A 23,654-nucleotide genomic window follows, 5' to 3' on the forward strand; every position below is an offset into this window, starting at 1 on the left:
AATTTCTAAGATAATTCAATTAAAAGAAAATTGTAATGTCACTATTCCGTTTAGTTTTGCTTAATGTCACATGACGACTTCGCAATATTGATTCAATTTATGGAACAGTGACACTATATCCAGTTATTTGATATAACTTAACGTTTATTTCAAAGAAAAAGCGCAAATAGAATCATTTTACATGGATGTTAATTAATATTTACTAAAGTAAGCGGCTTTCAGTCTTAAAAAATTAGCAAATAAGACTAGTTTTTCTTTAAAACTAGAGTATTCTTAGCTTGTTTTGTTTGGCTATATTTTTACGATCAAAAATTACCAAAGTAAATAAACAAAGGGGAGGATAATAATTGGGGGATGCGATGTAAGGGGCCCGAATGTCATGTAACGGACCCCAGACCAGCCTCTCCTGCACGTGGTCACCCTGTGGAATACCAAACAAGCCTCTGGCGATCCACCAACCCGCACTGAACCAGCATGGTGGGCTTATGGCCCAATCTCATTTGACATGTACGACTCCTCGTTACGGCGCTAAGTACCCTGTAAAAGTGGTGCTAAGAATCCCCGGGCGGAAGATACCCACGTCATCATCATCCTGCTAGGCCTTGTTCTCATTTACTTGGGGTCGGCCTTCCCTGTTCTTTTCCTCCATTCTGCACGATTGAGTGCAACGTCGGCGTCTATATTGAGGTCTTTCAGGCTTCGCTGAACCATCGTCAGCCAGGTGGCAGGTGGTCTTCGACGTCCTCGCTTCGTCGTTGAAATATCGAGCGCTACCTTAACCATGTAGTCTACAGGACGCCTCTGTACATGACCGTACCACCTCAGACGTTTTTCCGTTAGCTTTTCTGTTATTGGCGCTCCTTTGAAACTACCCGGCGGAAGATACCCACACGATTTGTCGTCAAAAAGAAGTGGCAGGACAACATTGTCGGATTATCAAATTACTCCGACAAGGTGGCTGTGTTGACGTTAAGCATATCCCAAATCCCAAAGCTATATCCTACCTTAACCGCAATCAAAGCCTACGCATCAACATCTATACATTGCGATGATAAGATTGAAGAGTATTACGAGATTATGACCCTCTAAATAAATCTACTGATGAAAAGCAGAAAACATGGACCATTGTCCTTGGTGAAGTCAGATCAAGCACACATACATAGTTGGACCACATATGGCCTTGGCAGCAGAAATGACCGTAGTTCTAGGTCTATTCCATTTGCCTTTGGTCGAAACATGAACGTAGATAAGTAATTCCTTCTTTCTCAAAAAAACTTCAAAGTCGCTGGACCTGGACTTCGCCTGGCGGAATATCACACACGAAATTGACTACTTATATAATAATATTTTCATCTGACAAAAGTTTAATTAGATATTTATTTATGTAGGTATTAGGTACATCAATAGGTTTAAATTTAGTTCCGATCACAGACCCGTGAGAGCAAAAATAAAGTTTAAGACTTAAATCCACCGCAAGCAATTAATTCATAAATAGGCAAAACACCTAAACAGAAACACACTCTTATTTGTAACCACGATCAGTTTAACTTAGAATTACGAAGTAATTTTGACACCTTACAAGAAGAGATACCACAAATACACATTCAGAAGTTCAAATTCAAAATAACAACATTATAAATACTTTAGAAACAGCCAGTAGCAAAATTAAACCAACCCGGAAAAACAACAAAAAACTCACAAGCGACACATTACGTTATTAGAACTAGCTCTTCTGAAGGAGGTACGAATTCTTCATCATCATAAGTATTAACTTTATTAACAGTTTCAACTAAAACAGTAGTATTAACTTTATTAAAATAGCTTTAAACTTTTTTGTCATTCAAGACACATTGAGACATTTTCTACTGTAAGAGAACAATAGTTTTATGGGTAATTAATAGGTAAGTACCTACCTAGTGATAATAATAATTAATGTGTGTTTTGTGTCACCTTGTCAGAAATAAAATTGGAACATAACAGACATCACAAAAATAACTTGCTAATTTTGATGAATGAAAAAGTATCACACAACACATAAATAATATTATATTATAATTAATAAATATGGGAATCTTACACATACCAACCTAGTTCCACAGTTAGATCAATAGGGCTCGTAATGTGGCTATATCTATCTAATTATAAATAATCGTCTAGTAGGTACCCATAATACAACTCTATTATGAACCTTATAGAAAAAATACAACACAGTGACATTAAACAACGAGTGACATTCATTAACCACACCGTTATAAGCGTTCTGTACCAGTTGTAGTGGCTTTAAGCTTAAAACGACATTTTTCACTTAAGCATGCCAACTGTCGCTATGGTAAACTAAGCTAGCATATTGACACTACACAGATAATGACGATCGACCTGCTAAAACTTCTGTCAGCTTCTTAAAATCACAATGTCACTTAAAGTAAAAGAACAGTACGTTTTTATTTTTAGTCAGCATTATGGCTTTAAGTTTTAAGCAAAACCGTCATTATAGGTATAATGTCACTTTACTTATTTCAAAACGTTATTCTATTCTATTAAATTCAAAAATACAAGTGTCCTTAAAGGGAAAAGTACGATATTGCTTTAAATTGAGTTTTGATTTTGATACCATATTATAAGTTTAAAGTGACATAGTACGTATAGATACACTATTTCTTATGTAAATTGACGTACTTACCATTGAATCTCATAGAAAACCGTCACTAAGCAAAAAAATACAATTTACTTCCCTTTAATGACATTGTTCCTATGAGACAGGCACCTATTCCCTCTATTCGCCATAACGACATTAGCGCCCTCTGGCGGTTCTAATAGAGCTAGGGCGATACGTGTCTTCGTATTGCGTGCGTTACGATCATACGAGCTAGATGGCGTTATTAACTCAAAAACCCCATTTTTTGGATAATGACGTTATGTTTCTCAAGGAGCGAATTATGTATATTACTTAGTTAGATTAGTGTCAATGTAATTGTGTAAAAAAACCATGAAAAATCTAATTGATCATTGAACAATTGAATTAATATCTCAAAAATTATATGCAAGTACACGCACATACACACGCAATTATGCGTGTTAATTAAAATTAATTGCAACATTATGTGACGTGGTTCGCACTCTACAATTGTGTAGATTTGTATTACTGTTGTAGCTTTTAGTAATATTTTACTTTCATGTGATATAAGTAGTTTAATTTATTATAGTTAGGTACATTGTTCAGGATGGGTCACAAATAAATAAATGCATTTTATGTTTCATTACTTTTTTATTAGTTTATTGGTCTAGAGTTACCGACTTAAAATTAGTAAATCATTCTCCGAATGCGCATTTGTTTTGCTTAATACTGAAGAGAGCCACTTCTAAACTCAATACGTGATACCCGTAAAATTATGCTATTATGCCTGGCAGGCCTCGAAGGAAATTTGCAATAATATTAAATTAAAGTCTTATCAATGGTTTCCTAGGAATTTGGCAATGTGAACTTTACTTATGGGGTAATTCGAGTCTGTACTGCGGCTTGTTATACTGGTAGCCGCCCTCAGCGGGCTCCGCCGGGGCCGGCACAGGCGCAGGAGGCCCTATCGGCACGTGCGGAGGAGTCACTATCACAGCGTCATCAGTTATAGCCACATCGCGGCCCGTTGCGAAGTTCCGAGGGTACTGACGGGAGAACTGCTGGGGGTACTGGGGCGGTACTTGGTTGAATTGAGGCTGCAAATGGTTGAACTGTGGTTGCGCCTGGTTGAATTGCGGCTGCGCTTGGTGGTATAGGTTGTACGATTGGTAGCCAGGCGCGCTGTACTGCTGGTAGTCATAGTTATTGACTGAAGGAGGACCGTACTGCGTGGGCAGCTCCATCCGACCGAACATGTTTCCTAGGAACGGGAACTTGTTGGTGAGGTGGTTCCAGAGGCCGGTGCCGCCGACCTGGTTGCTGCCTTGCCCGCTGCCCCAGAACAGCCGTTGCGAAGGTTGTTCGAGGAAGTTAGGGTTGACGTCAACCGCGAACGGATCGTTCGGCCCGATGTTGTAGGGCGCGTTTGGCTGCGCGTAGTACCCTACGGCACTTCCTAAAACACAAATATTTAACACTGTCATACCTAATTGTGGAATATGAGTGTAAAAAATGTAAGTTGTGCATTTAGACCAAAATCAAATAGGTATTCTAAAATAAGTTTATGTAAAAGGTAGGTTTATAGTGTGATTTATGTACTAGGTACTATTAATTTTATTTGAAATATGAAAGGTATATTAGGTAGGTACCGTAAACCGGGGTTACTTTGATTTGCGGGTCGACTTTGATAACAACTTCCCTCCGCTACTAAAGTGCTTGTTTTAACGAATTGAAAAATATCTTCGCAGTTATTTTTTCTTTATTGGCAACACTGATAGTTGCTTAACCACGTAGTAATCGGATGCGAGTGTAATTATTAATATATCGTGTAGAAAAAAAAATTAATGGCGGGTACGCTTTTCTTCCTGGTTTTCTTGGTTGAAAAACTTTGACTGTATTTGTGCCAAATGTATTAAACATGTAATTTTATAGTGTCTTAGGTTAATCAGTGTTTATTCGTGACTTTATAAAAAAATACCCGAATTCGACAACCTACACATGCGCACGTAGCCGGGGAATCCATGGGTCGGGGTGTCTTTGGTCACTTATACGTGGTGAAATTGATCAAAATATTAAAGTAACACCATGAATTATTTTGGCAGCTTACGATTTTTTAATGTATATTTTTCAATAGTTATATAATAAATAAGTATCGTTCGAGTCAGTGCAAGAGGAAGAGGATGTAAAATTATAAGTTTGTATGTAGGAGTTGATCTCCGGAACTGCTTATCTGATTTAAAACATTCTTTTACCCTTTTTTATTGTATGGAATTAACTTTCTGGGTGGAAATTGGCTATATTTTATCCTGCGGCTTTGATTTAGGTTTATTATCATACGTGCGTGATGCCACCAGACCACCAGGGTATTAATTCTACAATAAATAATAATGCATATTCTTTTATAGAACCAATGCCAGAGATTACCAAAAAAAAATCGAGTAACGAAACTACAAAAAATACCAAGAAGAACAACTCAATGATGCACTTGAAAAAATAGTGGCGGGCTTAAAATCTATTCGTGCGCCATGGAAAGCATACAATATTTTATATAGAACTTTATACAATAAGTATAAAGGCAACATATCAAAGGCACAGACCATATTTACTGAAACGGAAAAGCTTGCAATTCAAAAATCTGTTGCTAAGTGCGATGATAAGTTAAACCCCTACGTTATTTATAGTAAATGATCTAATAAGCGCTTAAAGTTATTAATTTGTATCATTTGGTATGTTATCAAAGTAACCCCACAACTTAAAAATATATATAACTTAAAAAGTACTTAACAAATTTTTATTTTTTTATTTTTACGGGCTTATTAGCGGGTATACTTTATATTGTCAGCAAAAAAGTTGTGGTTTCAAAGTAACCCCATTCTCAATATAACTTTGATCACGTTGTTTTTATTTTTTTCTGAAAAAATTATAAGTCCTAATTTTTTTTATTTGGCAGGCTAAAAGAAGAGAAAAAACCGATTATTATATTTTTATTTCATATTTTTACGTATATTAGGATCGTCAAAAAATGGTCCCAAACTCTAAAATTGATCAAAGTATCCCCGGTTTACGGTACTGCTGATACTTGAAAGTTGTCTACGATTCTTAAAATTGTTCATATGCTTCGATCAAAGTCGTATTCGCATGGTATTTAAAATTACTTCAAATATATCAGGATAATACTCCATTACAACTAAAAATTTACGATTACAAAAATTACAGGTAGATACCGTAATCAATTAAAACTAGTTTTTTAGGGCCGAAATGAAGGTCTCATTCCATTTTTGCCAAAATTTTGCTCAAAGTTGCTTTTAGAAGTATTGGGGAAGTATCGCAATAGTCGCAATACTATGAAGATAAGAGTATTACAATTATGATAAATATACGGCTTGTATGTAATTAATTAGCTCCCCTTTTTAACAAACGACTTTGCTCCATACGAGTAAGCATATTACTATTAAATTTCACTAGGTATGTATCCATTGTTGACATTCACATTTTTTTATCTGAACTATTGAAAAGTTCAGATAAAAAAGTTCAGTTTTTTCAAACTGAAACCATTACAACCACTTTACGCATCACTTGAAAAAGTTCACATCACGTACCAACAACACAACACAACAAGAGTGCAAGGGGCGCATTCATTTTGGCACGAGTATCGGCGTCGACTGCATATCATTGTTGCCTCTTCTTGTATTTATACCCCCTCTATTCCCCAAAAGGGGACCTTGAGGTTCATTGTAGCCCAATATTGATAGTGTGAGGTAATGGTGGCTCACCCAGCGGACAATAGGCGCGACAACTAGGTGACTCGTGCGATGCACAGGCCGTGCCGAATCTGCATGTCGTATGCTAAACTCCTAAGTTTTCCTCGGAATGGTCGTGTAATTATGGCGTATGCTGAAGGCAGAATACATAATCAGCTCGTGAAAGCGGAGAGAAAACGTACCAGACTTGCAAGATTTGGATTGCGTGGTTCTTATTTAGGCACCTCCTAACTCCTGGTTGCATTGCAAACTTAACCTAGTTATTTACTGATAGTGATAGGTAAGGAATATTTAACGGCCATCTAGCCTAGTCGGTACGTCGGTTAGTGACCCTGCCTACGAAGCAGGAGGTCCCGGATTCAAATCCTGGTAAGGGCATTTATTTGTGTGCTCAACACACATATTTGTTCCTGAGAGTCCTGAGTTATGGATGTTTTATATGTATTTGAGTATGTATTTATCTATATCTAATGTATTAGGAGAGTAGGGGACGCGGTCCCACAAGTGTCACTGTCAGATCACAGTGTGCTTATTTATTTATTTATTTTATTTAGGTAGGTAAATAATAATGATCGGTTCGTTTCAACTTTATAGTACTCTACCACAGACTCTACCAAAATTAAATTTGAAAATCTTGTTATTAAAAAAAACTTCAGTAATAAAATACCATACCTACCATTTAGCAAACAAGGCACGTACCTGATGTATCGTCAGGGGTGCGAAACTCCTGACTTCGGTCAAACTCGGCTCCGCTCGGCTCAGCATTGCTCCGAGCAATTATTAGGGTTGGCATCACTTGACTTCCTTTTGCGTGCACGACCACAGATAAGATAATCACTTGATTTTTGACAACCCTAAATAGCCGAAAGGGATAGTGCCATATATTAGAAAGGGACAGCATGATTCGACCCTGAACCGCTGTCAAACTTCGTTTTTGTAGGAAGTTTCTTTTCTGTACGGTAGTACTATTAATTATTCTGTGGTATCGTCATGTATAAAACTATTACATACATATGAAAAGTAAGACTATCTAAAAAATCTACAGCCTGTATATGACAATTTTTTGGTGAAAAATTCACTCGCACGCATGTATTTACCCAACATAATCGGCATTATTCATAAGATAACAAGTATTTGTCTTCGCCGGTTGTCGCGGCATTGTCCGAAGAAGCGTTTTGCGAAACCTTTACTCAAGCGAGCCTACACGATGGTCACGGAATCGTAGACCGACGATGGAATAGATAGGGCATTCAAATATTGGGATTATTCCCACTAGTTACCACCAAGTTCTTACCAGTGGTAACCACTGGGAATTTTTTTCCCTCCTTTTACCACTGGTAACTACTATTACTACTACTGGGAAAAAAAATCCCAGTAGTTACCACCAATTCGGCTTGGTGGCAACTACTGGGAATTTTTTTCCCAAGTAACCACTGGTAAAAGGTGGGATTTTTTTTCCAGTAGTTACCACCAAAATATTGTTAGAATTCAATACTAATAAAAACAGTATAAATAGTATAGTATAAATCACAGGTATAAATATAGCGTGCTGTAATAAATAATTATGTGTCAGTTAGTGATTCAGTAAACTGCTTTAAAAGTGATCAAAAATATTAAAACAGTTTTCCGGTATAAGTGTAAAAGCTAAAATAGAAGAGTCTCATTCTAGTTCAGCAGAAGTTAACTCATTATCCGGATTAAATTTATCTTATTAACTGTAAATTTAATTACATATTTATACAAACGAACAAACAAATCAGTTAAAAACCGACAGAACTGATTTCGTTTTATTATTTACAGCTACTAAATATAAAAATAAAAATTCCCAGTAGTTACCACCAAGCCGAGTTGGTGGTAACTAGTAAGATTTTTTTTTCCCAGTAGTTACCAGTGGTAAAAGGTGGGAAAAAAATTCCCAGTAGTTACCACTGGTAAGAACTTGGTGGTAACTTGTGGTAACACTAAAGTGGGAATAACCCAAATATTGCAATCAACGAAAAGGTAAAGGTAACTTTATAGGTTCATGAATTTTCGGCTTTCTCTTCTTTTTTCACCGCACGCAAAATCAAAATCCATCAAGATCCGGCCCTTCTTGTCTAAGCTCTGAGGGCTTACCGCAAACCACGTTCGACGTGTTGCCTCCCTGTCACACTTACGTACGAATTTACGAGTGCGACAGAGAGGCAATACGTCGAACGTGGTTTGCGGTAGGCCTTCTAGTCGCTCATCACATTAGCTATCTGTTGCATTAAGTTATATTTTGGTTTAATGTTCGATTATCGACAGCAAAAAGGGTGATATAGGTAAATCTAAATAATAACTTACCTATTTATATTGGATTCGTAATAGTTAAATTATTTTTACAGTACATACGGTGCTAAATTACCGCCCTAGTGCGGTAACTAGCACAATACCACAGAATAAATAATAGTACTAGGTACAGAAGACTCACTCTCTAACAAAACGCATCTTTTACGATCAGGACAGATATGGCCGCTAGGTGGCGACAGCGCCACGCGCCGCTTATGGCTAGCCACCAAAATTGGTGTGGAACGGATGTACTTTTAGCTACCTGTAGCAAAGCGACGAAATCGCCGAGTGAGCCACGCCTGACAATACTACGTGAAATACGTAAAATTTAATGAGCCATATGTACTGTAAAACTTTGTACAATACACGTGCGAAAAGGTAGTACCTACGCAACTCGTGTCGATTTAAAACACCCCCTTCGTTTGTTTCAATTTATCGCCACTCGTTGCGAATTTCATACTTTTCGCACTAATTGCACAGTCACGTCTAAGAGATTCAGTAGCTATTGTCTTAATCCCTAACTTATCTCTTAATCTGACCAGCTTAAGTTTAAAGTTGATTATGCCAATAGGGAAAGTGGTTAGCTGCAATGGGTCAAGTCAAGTCTTAAAGCCACTCGGCTTGCCAGCGATGCGAGCTAAGTATATGGCGACATACGAATCTACGATTCTTTAAGAAGAAAAGGTAATTTATGATGTATGAATAAAATCATGAACTTTTTATACGGCGAATTGTAAACATGTATCGATGATAAATCGCTATATTTACGAGTACACTTGCGGTGTACCTACTTCCATTTTTCGCCGCAGGTAGCGTTCGGTTAGTGAACAAAGGTTAAAGGGTGACGTAGGTACAGTCACCGCTAGTAGTTATTTGTTTTACAAGGGGCCCAAGTTTTTGTTTGTCCTCTTCATTGATACCCGAGCAAACAAAAGATTCCAAAATTGAACCACGAGCGTAGCGCATCTTTTGAGCGTCGACGTCTTATTAGCGCTATGGAAAATGGCGTCGCTGCGCAGCTAGTTGCGCCAACGTTGTGTCGAGCAGCAGCCATAGAGTTGACTAGACGCCGACGCTCGGGAGACGCTGTAGTCTCTCTTAATTAACACAAGTTTTTTTTTTAAATAAGGGCTATTCATAAATTACGTCATTTCAAAGTAGTGGGGGGGGGGGGGGGGGGGCTGGACATCGGATGATGGTAGCATTGGTAGCATATATATTATGATCGCAGGGTAGCATGACGCAGGAGGAAACGGGGTCATTTGAAGCATGATTTTTGGTTGATTTAGAGGGGGGGGGGGAAGGTCAAAAACGATGAAGTAATTTATGGACAGCCCCATAGAGAGCACACAATACATTTGACAATCTGTAATTTTATAAGTACGGATAGGTATTTATTGCACGGTCCATGTTTTGGCGGAGGTTTGATGATGGAGCTTTGTTCAGCATAATGTCGAACTCGTTATCCATGGCTTGCCTCTGTGCTACTCTAAACGGTCATTGTTCTAAAAGATGAATTACGGATGAGACGACAGAAATTATAGCGTTTACTGCATATTATATGAACGCCCGAGGCTCGGTGACCCGGATATCAACATCACGAGGCTCTTGCCACGCAATCCCGACTTGTTTATTTACTTTTAACAATATATTCCTTTTTTGAATAAATTTATTCACATTTTTGATTAAACCACAAATAAGCCGAGAAGCTTAAGACGAAACGGGAGCTGAGCTAAAAGTCAATTTTGAGATTTCAAGCTGAATATACCCGTCGCTCTGACGGGGCGTGAGAGACTGTATTTGTGTGTGTAATGCACGCACACAGATGCGTACGCTTGCACCCGCGCGCGCCTCATTGCCGACAATTTGCAATGTTATTTTTCGTGCGTTACTGCCACGAGGCGTTCACTTATTACTTACTGTGTTGCGATTGAATTTTTTGACCCGGCTTACGTTTACGGAACTCGATAATCTTTCTACTACTGTGACTTGGCTTTGTTTACTTGACTTTGCTGATCAGCTTATTGTTTTGGACTCCGTGAGTTATGGTTACCTATTGGACCGCACGCAATTCATCTACCTTTATTCAAGTAATTAAGCGTAATTAGCCGAAACCTTTATAAGAGTGTAATTCATAAGAAGTACATAAGATATAATTTATGTACTGGTTTGCTGTTAGCTTTTAATTGTATCACTTTACATATATGTTACTCAAATAACTAACACGGTTACACTGTTGTAAGAACATTATTTTTCAGGTAGGCCTTATTATACCTACTATAGGCCTTATTACCTCCTAGTACCTTAGTAGTAGTAGTACTACTACGGAAATTGATTCAAAGACTCAAGACTGACTTTAGACATGTGCGCCGCGCCGCCGCGCCGCCGCCGCCGACGATTTTTCCACGCCGCCGCCGCCGATAAATTTGACCGGCGTATAATCGGCGTGGGAAATTTTGATACCTAACGTATCTTATTGCATTTTGCGTAGTGAGTAGATAGTATCAGACATATAATTTGAAGATCCTTATGCTTTTTCGCTTATTATTTGCCAGTGAACCAAATTAGCATCATTTTTGTCGTTGCGGTGTTAGCTGTGATAACGATTTAGCGTTAATTTAAACAAGATCTAGTTTCTGGATCACAGGTTATTATTTAATATTTTATCGCACAGCTTTTTTGTAAAACGCATTTTGTTTTAGTCTCTTGATTGTCAATTTAATCAGTGAACTAAAGTCAAGAAAATTGCAAGTATGCATATCCTAGGACATAAAAATGCTATTTTCTTCTTAGAATCTCCAGCCAGCATTCACTACGATTATAATTGCGTATTTTATGATATCTCGTGTGATCCTGGTGACGCGCATAAGGGTCATCATATGATAGATATGGTTTGATTTATTTATCATATAATATAGGTAGTCATTTTATCGTGATTATCGGCTTCTTTACTTAACAATATATATTTCAATCAAAGTTATAAAAGTCAGGTTAAGCAATTACACTTATAGGAACTTAAATCACCAAGGGTCATCATAAGCTACCAGTAAAGAAAACAAAGTAGACCTTAATATTCCATAAAACTCTTTTATGAAATACAATGTATTATCTCATAAAAAGTTTTTCAAGCGATTTTACGTTAGAGGGCTCGTCTTTCAAATCTTTGAGTAGTCGCTCGCAGTATGTAGGTCTGAAGACACGCGGGTTTTCCCCTGCAAGTGCCATGCGACACGGGACACTTCAAAGACATTCTGTTGAGCGAATCAACCTGGCGTTTACTTTCGAAAACGATGACATCTTTATTCTAACATACATTTCTGATAATTCAGTTCAGACAAATTTAAAGTAGTTCATCATTCTCTCTCTCTCTCTCTCCCTAGCTATTCATCCCACATGGTGGCGGGGTCAGCTTTCCCGCTTAACCTTCTCCACTTCGCCCTGTCCACGACATCGTCCTCGGATAACTTGCACTCACTCATGTCCTTTAGCACTACATCCTTCCATCTTGTTCTGGGTCTGGCCCTAGATCTTCGACCTGGGATGGAAAGTTGTAGCGCCAAATTTCCTACGTAGTCAGAAGGCCTTCATTTTACGTGATCATACCATCGCAGCCTGCTCTCCTGCATTTTATCGGCAATGTCGCGCACGCCCAGGCTTCCTCGTACGTATCGTTATGGATTATGTCGAGCCTGGTAACGCCGCACATCCACCTCAGCATCTTCATCTCGGCAACTTGGATGGTATGCACGTGTCTTTGAGTCGTTGCCCACGTCTCGCTGCCATACATAAGAACCGGCCTTATTATACTTTTGTATACCAGACCCTTGAGTTTGACCGGCATTCTCCTGTCACACGTAACACCAGTCACTTCTCGCCATTTTAGCCAAGCAGCGGCTATTCGGTGTTGAATGTTGCATTCCACATTCCCAGAATGGTGCATCATACTACCCAGATACTTGTACTGATCGCACATGGTGACTAGTTGCCCATCGATGGAAATTGGGCTATTGTCGCTTGGATCTGGCTCGTTCAGGGACATGAATTGGGTCTTTGCAACACTCAACACTAAAAAAACACTAAAGTAGTTCATCATTATTTCGTAAAAAATATTTTATAATGATTTATGTGTTTTATTTGTATTCCGCTTACAAAGTCATTATAGGTATTGCATAGAATGTAGCGTTTTAAAGTACCTATATATGTATATTATTTTTATGTTAATATTTAAACATGCCGTTGGTAACCGTCAGGTTAGTAAGAAATGGTTGCTAAATGCCAAGTGACGTGATGGGATATAATTTTCGACAATAATTTAGAAAACACTCATAATATGTTTTAGATAGCCTAGTAAATACTCAGAAAGCTTTAATGTAGAGTTTCTACGGCCACGTTCTCATGCAGTATCAAAAATTATGCCACGCCGATTTCACGCCGATCACGCCGCCGCCGCCGGTCAAAAAATCATCGGACGCCGCCGCCGATGATTTTGCCATCGGCGCACATCTCTATGACTTAAGTGGCAGTAGGGTGTAGGGTTTTTTCTAGGCTTAATGAGTTCGCTGAAGCTTATTTTTTATACTTAGCGCACAGAACCACTAGTTTAACAGTATCAGCTCTAACCACATGTCACCATTTTGTCCTTTACGTAACAAACTCAGGGGCCCAGAATATCCGATGTACCTATCAAATCAAGGTTCTGTACCAAATAAGGCCCGGTTATTATAGTTCGTTATTTTTTAGCATTAGAAAGAAGGTAAACAATCATGACGTGTCTTTTTATTAATAATTATTGAAAAACGCTTTCAAAAATTAGTTTATATTACTTATGAAAGCAAAAGAATATAAAAAAGTATATGATTAATACATACATACATACATACATACAATCACGCCTATTTCCCGGAGGGGTAGGCAGAGACCACGGATTTCCACTTGCTACGATCCTGACATACCACTTTCGCTTCCTTCACATTCATAACATTCCTCATACACGCTCGCCGGTTTAGGGTTCTCTTGCTCATTAATATGATTAATATGATTTATAATTCTAACATATTTGCTATGACTTATTTTTCAATGGTAATTTTTAATAAGACATGTCAAAATCTGTTACCTTAATGCAAAAAAAACGAACTTTAAGCGTGCTAACTTTCAAAATTTCATTTTTTATAAGATAGCATAAGTAGATGGGCAAAAATTTTGCGTCCATGTCCACCAGTGAGTAAGTGATTGAGATACCTAAACATTTAACTTTATAATGTAAAATGATATAATTTACTAACCTACTCGTTTAATTTCAGGTAGGTTGAATAAGGAACCAAGTAACCATGGGGAGGAGCAGTATTTACTAACATTTTCTTTTTGGGTCTTCAGAGTGTATCGTTTCCTTTTTTTTGCACATATTACACTTAAATATATATTCTCTGTGTAAACCCTTACGTCTTTCAATGACAAAGGCAAGATCAGCAAATGTACAATTTGTATGATCGTGCCTGATATTTGAGATCACAGAAAATAAATATTTTAAATCCACTATTCTGCGACCTTCTAAAATTTTGTTTTATCATAAATCATGATCAAAAAGCTCGGATTCAATAGTCATATCAAACGTCGATTATGCAGTTGATGATGAGCTTGCATTTTCTACCATTGGTGCTGCAAATGCATCAACCGGTGGCGATAAACTTTGCCCTCTTGTAAAACAAATTACTATTGTGATTGTGTCCAGCAAAAGGCCAAAATTCGGTTTACTTTCCTGTTTAAAATATTACTAATTTATTCATATTTCAGATTAGGTACATAGGTAACTGTCTGAATGTTACAATGCCAGCTGGCAAATTCTATCACATTTGTTTGTTTGGTAGTCATGGTCACATTCACTTACATTGATATCCTTATTAAGATCTGTATCTTATTGTCCAGACCTTAAAATATTGCCACCGTTGCCCTTTAAAAAAATACTGTTTAAATAATTGGCTACTCAAACAATGCTTCTATAGTATAAATAATGACTACACAAAAATGGGTAGTATTGTATATAATGCACGAAATAAGGCCCGATTCTTAAGCGGGTTTAAATTTTGAGGCCATGTCCGCTAATACTATAGACAAAATATCAAGTTTAATAAATACAAAAAAAAAACATTTGATGGGCCTTATTTTATAATTTAGGCCTTACTTTGTAATTTAAAGTAGAGTTAGGCCAAGAAAAATCTATAGCGATTTTGATAGAACACGCAGTGCAAGTATTATTTCAAACGTCGCTTCTATGAAATTATGACATATAAATAACACTTGCACTGCGTGTGCTATCAAAATTGCTGTAGACTTTTCTTGGTCTGACTCTAAAATATTCTTTATTACACCACAAACATAAAAACAAATTTAAAAAAAACCGGCGAAGTGCAAGTCGGACTCGCACACGAAGGGTTCCGTACCATTATTTATAAAAACGGTCACCCATCCAAGTACTGACCCCGCCCGACGTTGCTTAACTTCGGTCAAAAATCACGTTTGTTGTATGGGAGGCCCCACTAAAATTTTTATTTTATCCTTTTTTTAGTATTTGTTGTTATAGCGACAACAGAAATAAATCATCTGTGAAAATGTCAACTGTCTAGCTATCACGGTTCGTGAGATACAGAGATACAGACGGACGGACGGACAGCGGAATCTTAGTAATAGGGTCCCGTGTTTTACCCTTTGGGTACGGAACCCTAAAACCGATTTACAATGTAGATAAAGGTAGCAACAGGCGGTCTTATCGCTGTTAGTTCTTATTCTTCGTTTGTTTAGCATTAGAGTGAAGGTGACGTGTCTTTTTTAAGCATGCAATCGTATAATTATTTATTAGCTTTTTTTGTAATAGTTATGTACTTAGTGGTTAATATTAGTATGTACTATTTTTTTTTCAATAATGCTTAAAAACGGAAGTATAGACATGACAACCAAATATTAACGCCATTGTAGGGCAGGATATACAGAACATGAATCATTTGTACTGTCACGCTCCGTGATTGTTGAGCCATTTAGGGTTCTAGCTAAATTGGACATTCCATAGAGCACGAGTAAGTATGGAACAACCAATTCAGCTAGGACCCTAAATTGCTCGACAATTACGAAGCGTGCCTGTAGGTACCTAAAAATTTTGTTAACCCATTTTAACCATGCAATAAAATATTTTTGATTTTGATTTCTAATTTGAAATATTAGAATCAAAAAGTTCATAATAGATTGTTTATCATAACTACAAAAATGTGTTCCCTACTCTCAACCCAAAACCCCTTGTATCTTAGGATCTAGATATTTTCACACAAGACGGTTTATCGATAACTTCTTACATCACTAGATTATCGGCATTAAATATCGACTATTGCCCATCACTTTTCTGGCTGTGTACGTATTTAGAAACTTGACTCCGCCCCTAAAATTAGTGCGATAGGGACAACTGCAGCTGAGGCGAAAAATCCTGCGTAAAAATGACAAAAATCGAGGTTTCGTAGTCCTCTTTTTCCTCCCCCAAAACTTAACCAATCGTAACCAAATTTGGAAATCTAAATGATTATGAAATTATCTGTGTCGGACCGTTTTGCTTTTTTAGCTAATTGATATCAGTTTTGAATACCACGCCTCTCATTGCGGCATAGTCTATTAGGCCATTTTGGCCGTTTTTGAAGGGCTCTAGCGCCTTAAAAAACAAAAATATCAAAAAAAGCAAAACGGTCCGACACAGATATTGACAATATTAATCTGTGTTGAAAAAATCATTGCTCTAGCTTCAAAAACCACGGAGGAAAACGAGGACTACGTTTGTATGGAGGAATGACCACTCCTGTTGGCTCCAACCTTTTGTTATTTATTGCTTTATTTTCAATGGGATTTACGATGACCCTTAGCTTTTATTGATTAAATAGTTTTTTCTTTTTTTTCATGTCCGATTTACACTTCGTTGTGTATGTGAGATTATACAGTAGGTATTATTTTATAGATGCATAATATATATCAACTACATAGGTGCTCGTATAGTATAAATATTGTTATAATATCACGAAAAATTCGGACGCCTTTACCAATTGGTTTTATTTAATTTCGAAGGCCTACTATATACATATAAGTAATTATATGCGCATAAATTAATTGATTAATGCCATTGTCCACGGGGTATCAATCATGGGCATAACGGTTGGGCAAGGTTCATACATTGCAGATAGTGAAGTAGGTAAATATTGATCATTTAATTAAATTCATTCAATGAATAGCAGTAGGTAACGTTGCTATAGTTGTCAAAAATAATTAATGAAAGTCAAAAAAGTTGAGGAGATGAGTATTATGGATTTTGAATCAGATGCAAGAAAAAGAGGGGGCAATATATATAAAGAAGTGAAAGAGCTTAGCGTAGAAGACTTCATCAGAGCCTACAGCCAAGGCGTAGGTCACGATAGGTCTAATTACTTAAATTTTTCACTTTATTCGATATTTTCATTGAATATTGTTACTGCCATATATTTTAATGCAAGATATTTTAATTATCTTAATTCCGTCGTTTCCTGGTAGATTGCATTTTTTTATCTAAGTAAATATTTTTCCTAATAAATTACAGTGAAACCTGGATAAGTGAGACTTCAAGGGACGAGCAGATTTGTCTCACTTAAAGAGGTATTCCACTTACCCAGGCTCTCAGTTAGCCAGGTACAAATAAATTTCTGTCTCATTTATAGAGGGTCCCATTAATAGAGGTGAAAATAGACGATATTTCAGTTATAGAGGCGGTTAATAAGGTATTTTGTAATTATCTTCAAAAATAAATAAGGTAAAATAATCCTTGTCCCTAAACATTTTTTAAGTCTGTTTAAATATTTCTTGGAATTTATTTTGAATGATTCTCCAAAGGATAGATTTTTTCAATTAAGTTTGATACGGACTTCGTTGCGTCTTAGACATTTATTAAATGAAAATTTGTTTATTCGTGTTACTTATCAAGATTTCAGCTTTCGTTTCGATAGTTTTAACTAAGTTACTAAATGAAACTTGAAGTCGTTTAGACACAATTAAGCAAATGCAGAATTTGTGGATAGACCAAGAGTTAGTAAGAAGACGGAAATTGATCAATAAAGTCCAAGTTAGAGAGGTCATAGATTCACGTTATCTCAGATACAGAGGTCAATTCCTATAAACTTCTTAAAAAGAAATTAGGAAAATGTAATCTTATAAATATAGTCTCAGTAAAAGAGGTAAAATACACTCTCTGTCTCAATTATAGAGGTAAATGTGACTATAAAATCACAACAACTAATCCCAGTTATAGAGGTTCGTCTTATCTCACTAATAGAGGTAATTCAGTGCTAAAGTGTCGGGACCGCACCATGAGTCCCAGCTATAGAGGTTTCTCACTTATCCAGGTCCCACTTAACCAGGTTTCACTGTATATATACCAGAGACATTATAGACACTATTTTAAACTACCACATCTGTTCAATACAGGCACCTATTAAGTTTCAAGTTCATTCACGTTGCACATATGGGTATTAAATAACAAATTAGTTGTTTCAAACATGAGCCCTGCAAGGGCATAGCATTATTACTTAACCTAACTTATACCTAATACAAATAGAAATGTAAAATTGTAATCTTATTTAGAATACATCTTAAAACTTATCATTTAAATAGGTACTACTTTCTGCCCGGGTGGCTCGGATTCATGTTATGGAACTGAATAAGGGGTACGAATGGTACGATCGACTTAATTCGTCTGTTCTATGCTTTTTCTCAGAATGCTGAACAGGTAGCATTAGTTCTTTTCTTGTCAGGACTGAAATCTTTGGGCCTACCGCGAAAAAAGAAAACTTACATAGGTACGGATAGCTCTAGAATTATTTTTCACTCTTATGTGTTTGTGGCTAGATCAAATCAATTAGGTTGATGTAGGTAAGCTAAATAGCCGGGTTAAATAAGAATTGGCTTTGTACTTAACCCATACATAGAATCTATAGGTACATATTTTTACCGAATTTAGTCAGAGTGAGTTATGGTAGGTTGTATTAGTAATTCTAGGTATCATAGTTTAATATAGGCTAAGTAAACAGAGTGCTGTGTCCATGACGAGCCTTTGTGGATATTGTGAGTGGGTGAAGGTAGTGACGACGTTTATTAGTCAGCCCTTCCAGCAAACATAATCTAAGGCGTTACCGCGACGGAAACGATGTAAACAATGTCGACTGCCTACACAAGTACAGTGTCATAGTTTGTCGATAGAGGAAAGAAGTTATGAAGACAGTGTGCAAACTAAGTTCAAACAAACAAAATGGATTTAGTCTCGATACGCCGTGTTCGCCTGTTCGGATACAGCGGAATTTAATCTCGCTTGAATTTGATTTCAATCCGAGGAAATTACTCCACCATAGTACACCAAATTCTATCCTTCAGTATAAGTGCTGTGCTAGCAAGTTGGCAAAGTAGTCACATAAAACGTATAAAGTCTAAGAAATACTCGTGTCTCGAATTAATTAGCTCAAGTACCTAATATAGCTGCACGGCTCCGTATAAGTGCGGTAATTCTGGCTGCCAAAAGTTGTCGTTAGAATTCAGTTACCACAAACTATATCGCGCCATCTAGTTCAGCTGTCAGACATGGGAGCTAGATATATATCTTAGGTTGTATATCTCTTCCATAAAAAACAACTCTTTCGGTATCGGTAATAGTATTGGGACATTTGGATCACTTCTTGCCACTTCATCCTTTAAATATAGAAAGTCTATAGGAACACTTCAGATACAACATAAAACAGAAGCTAATTGAGGTTTATAGCGCGTTTATGAATATGGGGGTTAATCTGCACCCGTGTCATAGTACCGAGTAGGTACCTATTATTATTTACCTGGGTGCCAATGTAGAGATGGGCGACTCCCACAATGAATATTTATTGATCAGCATCCGTGATGTTCGTACGAGTCGTGAACAATGGAGAGAAGTGCATGATTGTATCAACAAACCTGCATTCCCATCGCTCAGCTAGCATTCAAATCAAGCTAACCAGTACAACTATGATCTGAAGATCCGTGATAATAATATGAATCGCAAACACTATTAATACTGGTTTGCTAACAACTATGTGTCAGGCATGTGGTGGTAACAGTATTAAGCGCTGATATATGTGACGGTTGCCGAGATTTACGATCGATGCTGAGAATCTGCAGACGATTAGGACTGATGCAAGCAATCACTGTTATACCGTCAAGCTGGGATAAAGACGTAATGAAGGTAAAAGGATCTATTACAAAACAAATGTATAACTTGAGGCGCATAGGTTAATAGAAGACACCACAACAAATATAATAGAAAATGCCGTATTGAAACCTTTTTTTTAACCATCGATGAAAAAGAGAGCCGTATAAGTTTTAAAATATGTAGGTACGAAACGATTGTCATCTTGGCTAGGCCCTCAGGTGTTTTTAAGCGTGGAGAGGTAACAGACATACAGGGTTACGATACAGTACAATACAAAACTCTTTACTCTATGGTGCTAGCACTTTCCGTGCGTAATCGTATGTCGACAGTTTAAAGGGCCATATGTACCTATGTACTGTAAAAAAGTTGTACGATACACGTGCGAATAGGTAATTCGCAACTCGAGTCGATTTAAAACACTCCCTTCGGTCATGTTTTAATTTATCGCAACTCGTTTCGAATTTCCTCTTTTCCGCACTTGTATCGTAAATAACTATTATGTATTAACACCTCATGACCTCACACAATTACCTACTTTCACATACAATGGCATGGCATTTACCACGAAATACGATAATAAGGTACTACTTAAGGTAGAGTACCTAATAGTTTCTGTCACTTTCTGTGCATAATTGCATAATCAGTATTTATAATTACTATATCTAAGGCCTACGCACACTGAAGTCGCCTGCAGAAGTTAATACTCTAATGAGTAAAAATACTTTTCAGAGATATAATTTACGCTAGCTTTGAAAATAACTTTGATTGAACCTAGTTATGACAGATTTATATGATAAATTAATATATAATATTTGCTTCTACTTAATAATTCCAGTTTTACCTGTTAAGGCGTTAGTCACACACATTAATTATAATATTTAGTCGTTAATAGTCGCCGATCCATAGCATCCTGTTACAAGGTAGGTATAAGTCAAAAATTTCTTATAAGCAGTTCGGCATTTCGGCATTTTTTACATATACATATTTTTAATTAGTCGACATAGTTGTGTCAGAGACAAGAAAATGATGGAGACTTACAATCTCCTTTAGAAGGGACTTTCCTCGTCAACGTCATATTGTTGTAAATTGTTAGGTACATTACATAGCAGACGTAGGTTAAGATCAAGGCGGGAATAGTGGCTTAGCTTAAACAGTGGCTCACTCAAACTAATTTCAACACGAGAGGGACTTTCAAATGGGGAAATTCAAATGGTTGTTCTAACACGCGAGGGTGCTATGCTACAGTATAAAGCGATATTTGAGCGACTGAGTCACTGATCGAGCTGAGCCACTGTTTCCGCCTTGACCCTACACGTTGTAAGTCCTTTGGCCCTTGGTTCACAAGTTACCCATAACGACATCTATTTTAATTATCTCTCTAAAATACCTAACTCCCTAGGAAGGAGGTCAAGTTTAAGGGATGTCATGTTAAAATCAGTGACGAGGAATGCGATTTTGTATTGAGATTAACAGTCTCTATAGTTTAGTCATCTGGTATTAGGTATAATAACCTACGCGGTATAATCTTATTAATTTTGCAAAAAATTACCACTGGATTTATTCCACTTTTAGATTTTTTTATTTATCAATTATGGTCGACCATCACGGTAAAAAAAAGTATTTAACGAGATAATTCCACGGAAGTTCTTACGCAGGAAGTCAGTAGTCGTTGAACTCTAATAGATGTGTGCTCTTATGACGTCAGAAATTCGCTCAATTGAAAAACCCCTCAAGTAAACTTGTCGTTTTTTGGTGTGCCCGTCGTGTATAATATTTGCGAGGCAAGAAGTGACCTTTTATTTTTTTGCTTTGCAATTGTTAAAACAAATGACAGCTGGTCTATGAATGGTTTGGCAAGTTCTATATGTAACATAAGTATGTAGGCAAGTACCAGCAAAACTAAACAATCGACATGGCGCGATTCGGAAAACGAATTAGAGATTCACTAGATATGAAATAGTAAAGTTATTTGACGTTCCACGGCAAAAGGTACCTACCTGATGGCGGCTGGCGCTTACGTCGTATAGCGCCGCAATAATATTGGAGCGGCGTTAATAATAGCGTAAGCGCCAACCGCCATAAGGTACCTTTTGCGTGGAACGTCACAATATCTTTACTATTTCATATCTATTTAATCTCTAATTCATTTACCGAATCGCGCCGAAAGTTTCGATACCGAACCATGTGCAAGACTGCAAGTGCTAAGGAACTGAAAAGTTTAACACAGTAGGTAAGTACCTAATCACTGACTACCTTAGTTATTCTCTTATCCTTTTCTTTGGGATGAGATGATAAACCCTGAAGTAAAAAATGAAACTTAGTGTATGTGGAGTGCTCATACAGTTTCTGTGAGATACGGCTGGTCGGATTACAGTCTGGGTACCTGTAAGTACCTACGCTTCAGTTTATGTCCGACTTTGTGTTTTTTAATTATTTTATATGAGATCTTGAGGAACTAAGTGCTAACTATAACATTTATTAAATCTGCAGTACATATTCTTTGGCTCTAGTGCGGTGTCTTTCAACTATCTCGTTTGCTTTTTGTAAGTAACCTGATTTTTTTCTTCTCACTACGAGTACAACCCCCACAAAAAGATCTCTCACATACTTAGGTAGGTATGTATGTAGTACCTATTGAAAAACTGATCTTGAATGACAATCACAATATACATTCCTAAGAAATTACCATGTATAATTTTAAGTGACATTGTGTGATATAAATAAATATCGCACCATAAGCTCGTTGAACTCTATGAGATGATTTACACGGATATAAAGCGACTAGCCCTAGTCACAAATCTTATTAAATAAGAGCCAGTGTTGCGTAGGGAAAACTAAGGTCACTTTACTTGAAGGTTCTATAAAAGGTTACATTTATTATAAAACTTAATAAAGAAGGAAGAAGGAAAGAGGCAATAAAGGAAGTATAATAAAACAGTGTATTAAAAATATCCTTTAATTAAATAATAATGTCCTAATAAGTAGTTTTGAACTACCACTCACGTTTATACTACGTTTATACTTAAAATACTATATGGCTAAATCGTTAACAATTCTTGAATATGTCGGTAGGTAATAAGTACCTATATTCCTATAAGTAAATACTTTGTACTTAAGTACCTATATACAAAATTGTTATGTTTGTTGGAAAGTACTTGCTTTTACCACTTCTATTCTAAGTAGAGGAACCAAAGATATGTACCTATTTTTATAGACACTGTACTTCGCTAAAGCGACGACACAGTATGTAGAAAATTTAGCTTCAGTATCGACAAAAATGTGCGCGTAAATAGTTATTAAATTGATAATTTAAAAATCCTAAATCGATGTCAAATTGGTTGTTACTTACAACAATCTCAATTGGTTAGTCTATATCTTAAATATCACAATAAGTCCGTATTCAGATCTCCTAATGATTAAACAATTATTATAGTTACTTAATGAATTAAATTAAATCAGGTCGTCACATAGGCCTTGGGTCCTTATTAACAGCTTGCCCATGTATTGAGTCGAGTCTTGTCGTGAAGTAATTAAAGTTATCTTCTTCCGTAACCTGGAACAAGATAAGTGGTGATTAGTACCTACTAATATCAACATGTAAGTCTTGTACACTTGTACACCTACAGATCGATTCATATACTATCTAAAAACTGGCTCAAAATTTGAAACATGTAGTCTGTCAATATGATACGGTGGAGTTCTGCATGTTGTAGTGGGAGGTGAAACGAACTATGCATTAAGGCAT

The 23,654-nt window shown here is 36.8% G+C and overlaps 2 protein-coding genes across 3 annotated transcripts in view; both read right to left on the reverse strand.

Moving 5' to 3' along the window:
- Positions 1 to 23,654, reverse strand: part of LOC134789917 (uncharacterized transmembrane protein DDB_G0289901-like) — a 77,613-nt gene that overhangs the window by 49,836 nt on the left and 4,123 nt on the right. The window contains exon 3 of one of the 2 annotated variants that reach the window (XM_063760610.1): positions 23,443 to 23,462. In XM_063760610.1, coding sequence (XP_063616680.1) covers positions 23,446 to 23,462 — 17 coding nt within the window. In that variant the 3' untranslated portion in view covers positions 23,443 to 23,445. Of the gene's footprint in view, positions 1 to 23,383; positions 23,463 to 23,654 lie in introns of those variants that run through there. The other variant, XM_063760609.1, reaches the window with a different exon arrangement.
- LOC134789504 (uncharacterized) lies at positions 3,406 to 6,530 on the reverse strand. Its single transcript, XM_063760083.1, has 2 exons — positions 6,214 to 6,530; positions 3,406 to 4,070 (listed from the first exon to the last, which is right to left on the reverse strand). Exons 1-2 carry the CDS (start codon positions 6,251 to 6,253, stop codon positions 3,484 to 3,486), a joined length of 627 nt encoding a protein of 208 aa, XP_063616153.1. The 5' UTR covers positions 6,254 to 6,530; the 3' UTR covers positions 3,406 to 3,483.

This window comes from Cydia splendana, chromosome 4 (genome assembly GCF_910591565.1).
Source record: "Cydia splendana chromosome 4, ilCydSple1.2, whole genome shotgun sequence".
NCBI lineage: Eukaryota > Metazoa > Arthropoda > Insecta > Lepidoptera > Tortricidae > Cydia > Cydia splendana.

Coding starts and splice junctions, on each gene's coding strand:
- LOC134789504 (XM_063760083.1), bottom strand. CDS start 6,253: ATGAATGCGCCCCTTGCACTCTTGTTGTGTTGTGTTGTTG. Junction 4,071..6,213: donor CTTGTTGTGTTGTGTTGTTG/GTACGTGATGTG, acceptor TTTGTGTTTTAG/GAAGTGCCGTAGGGTACTAC.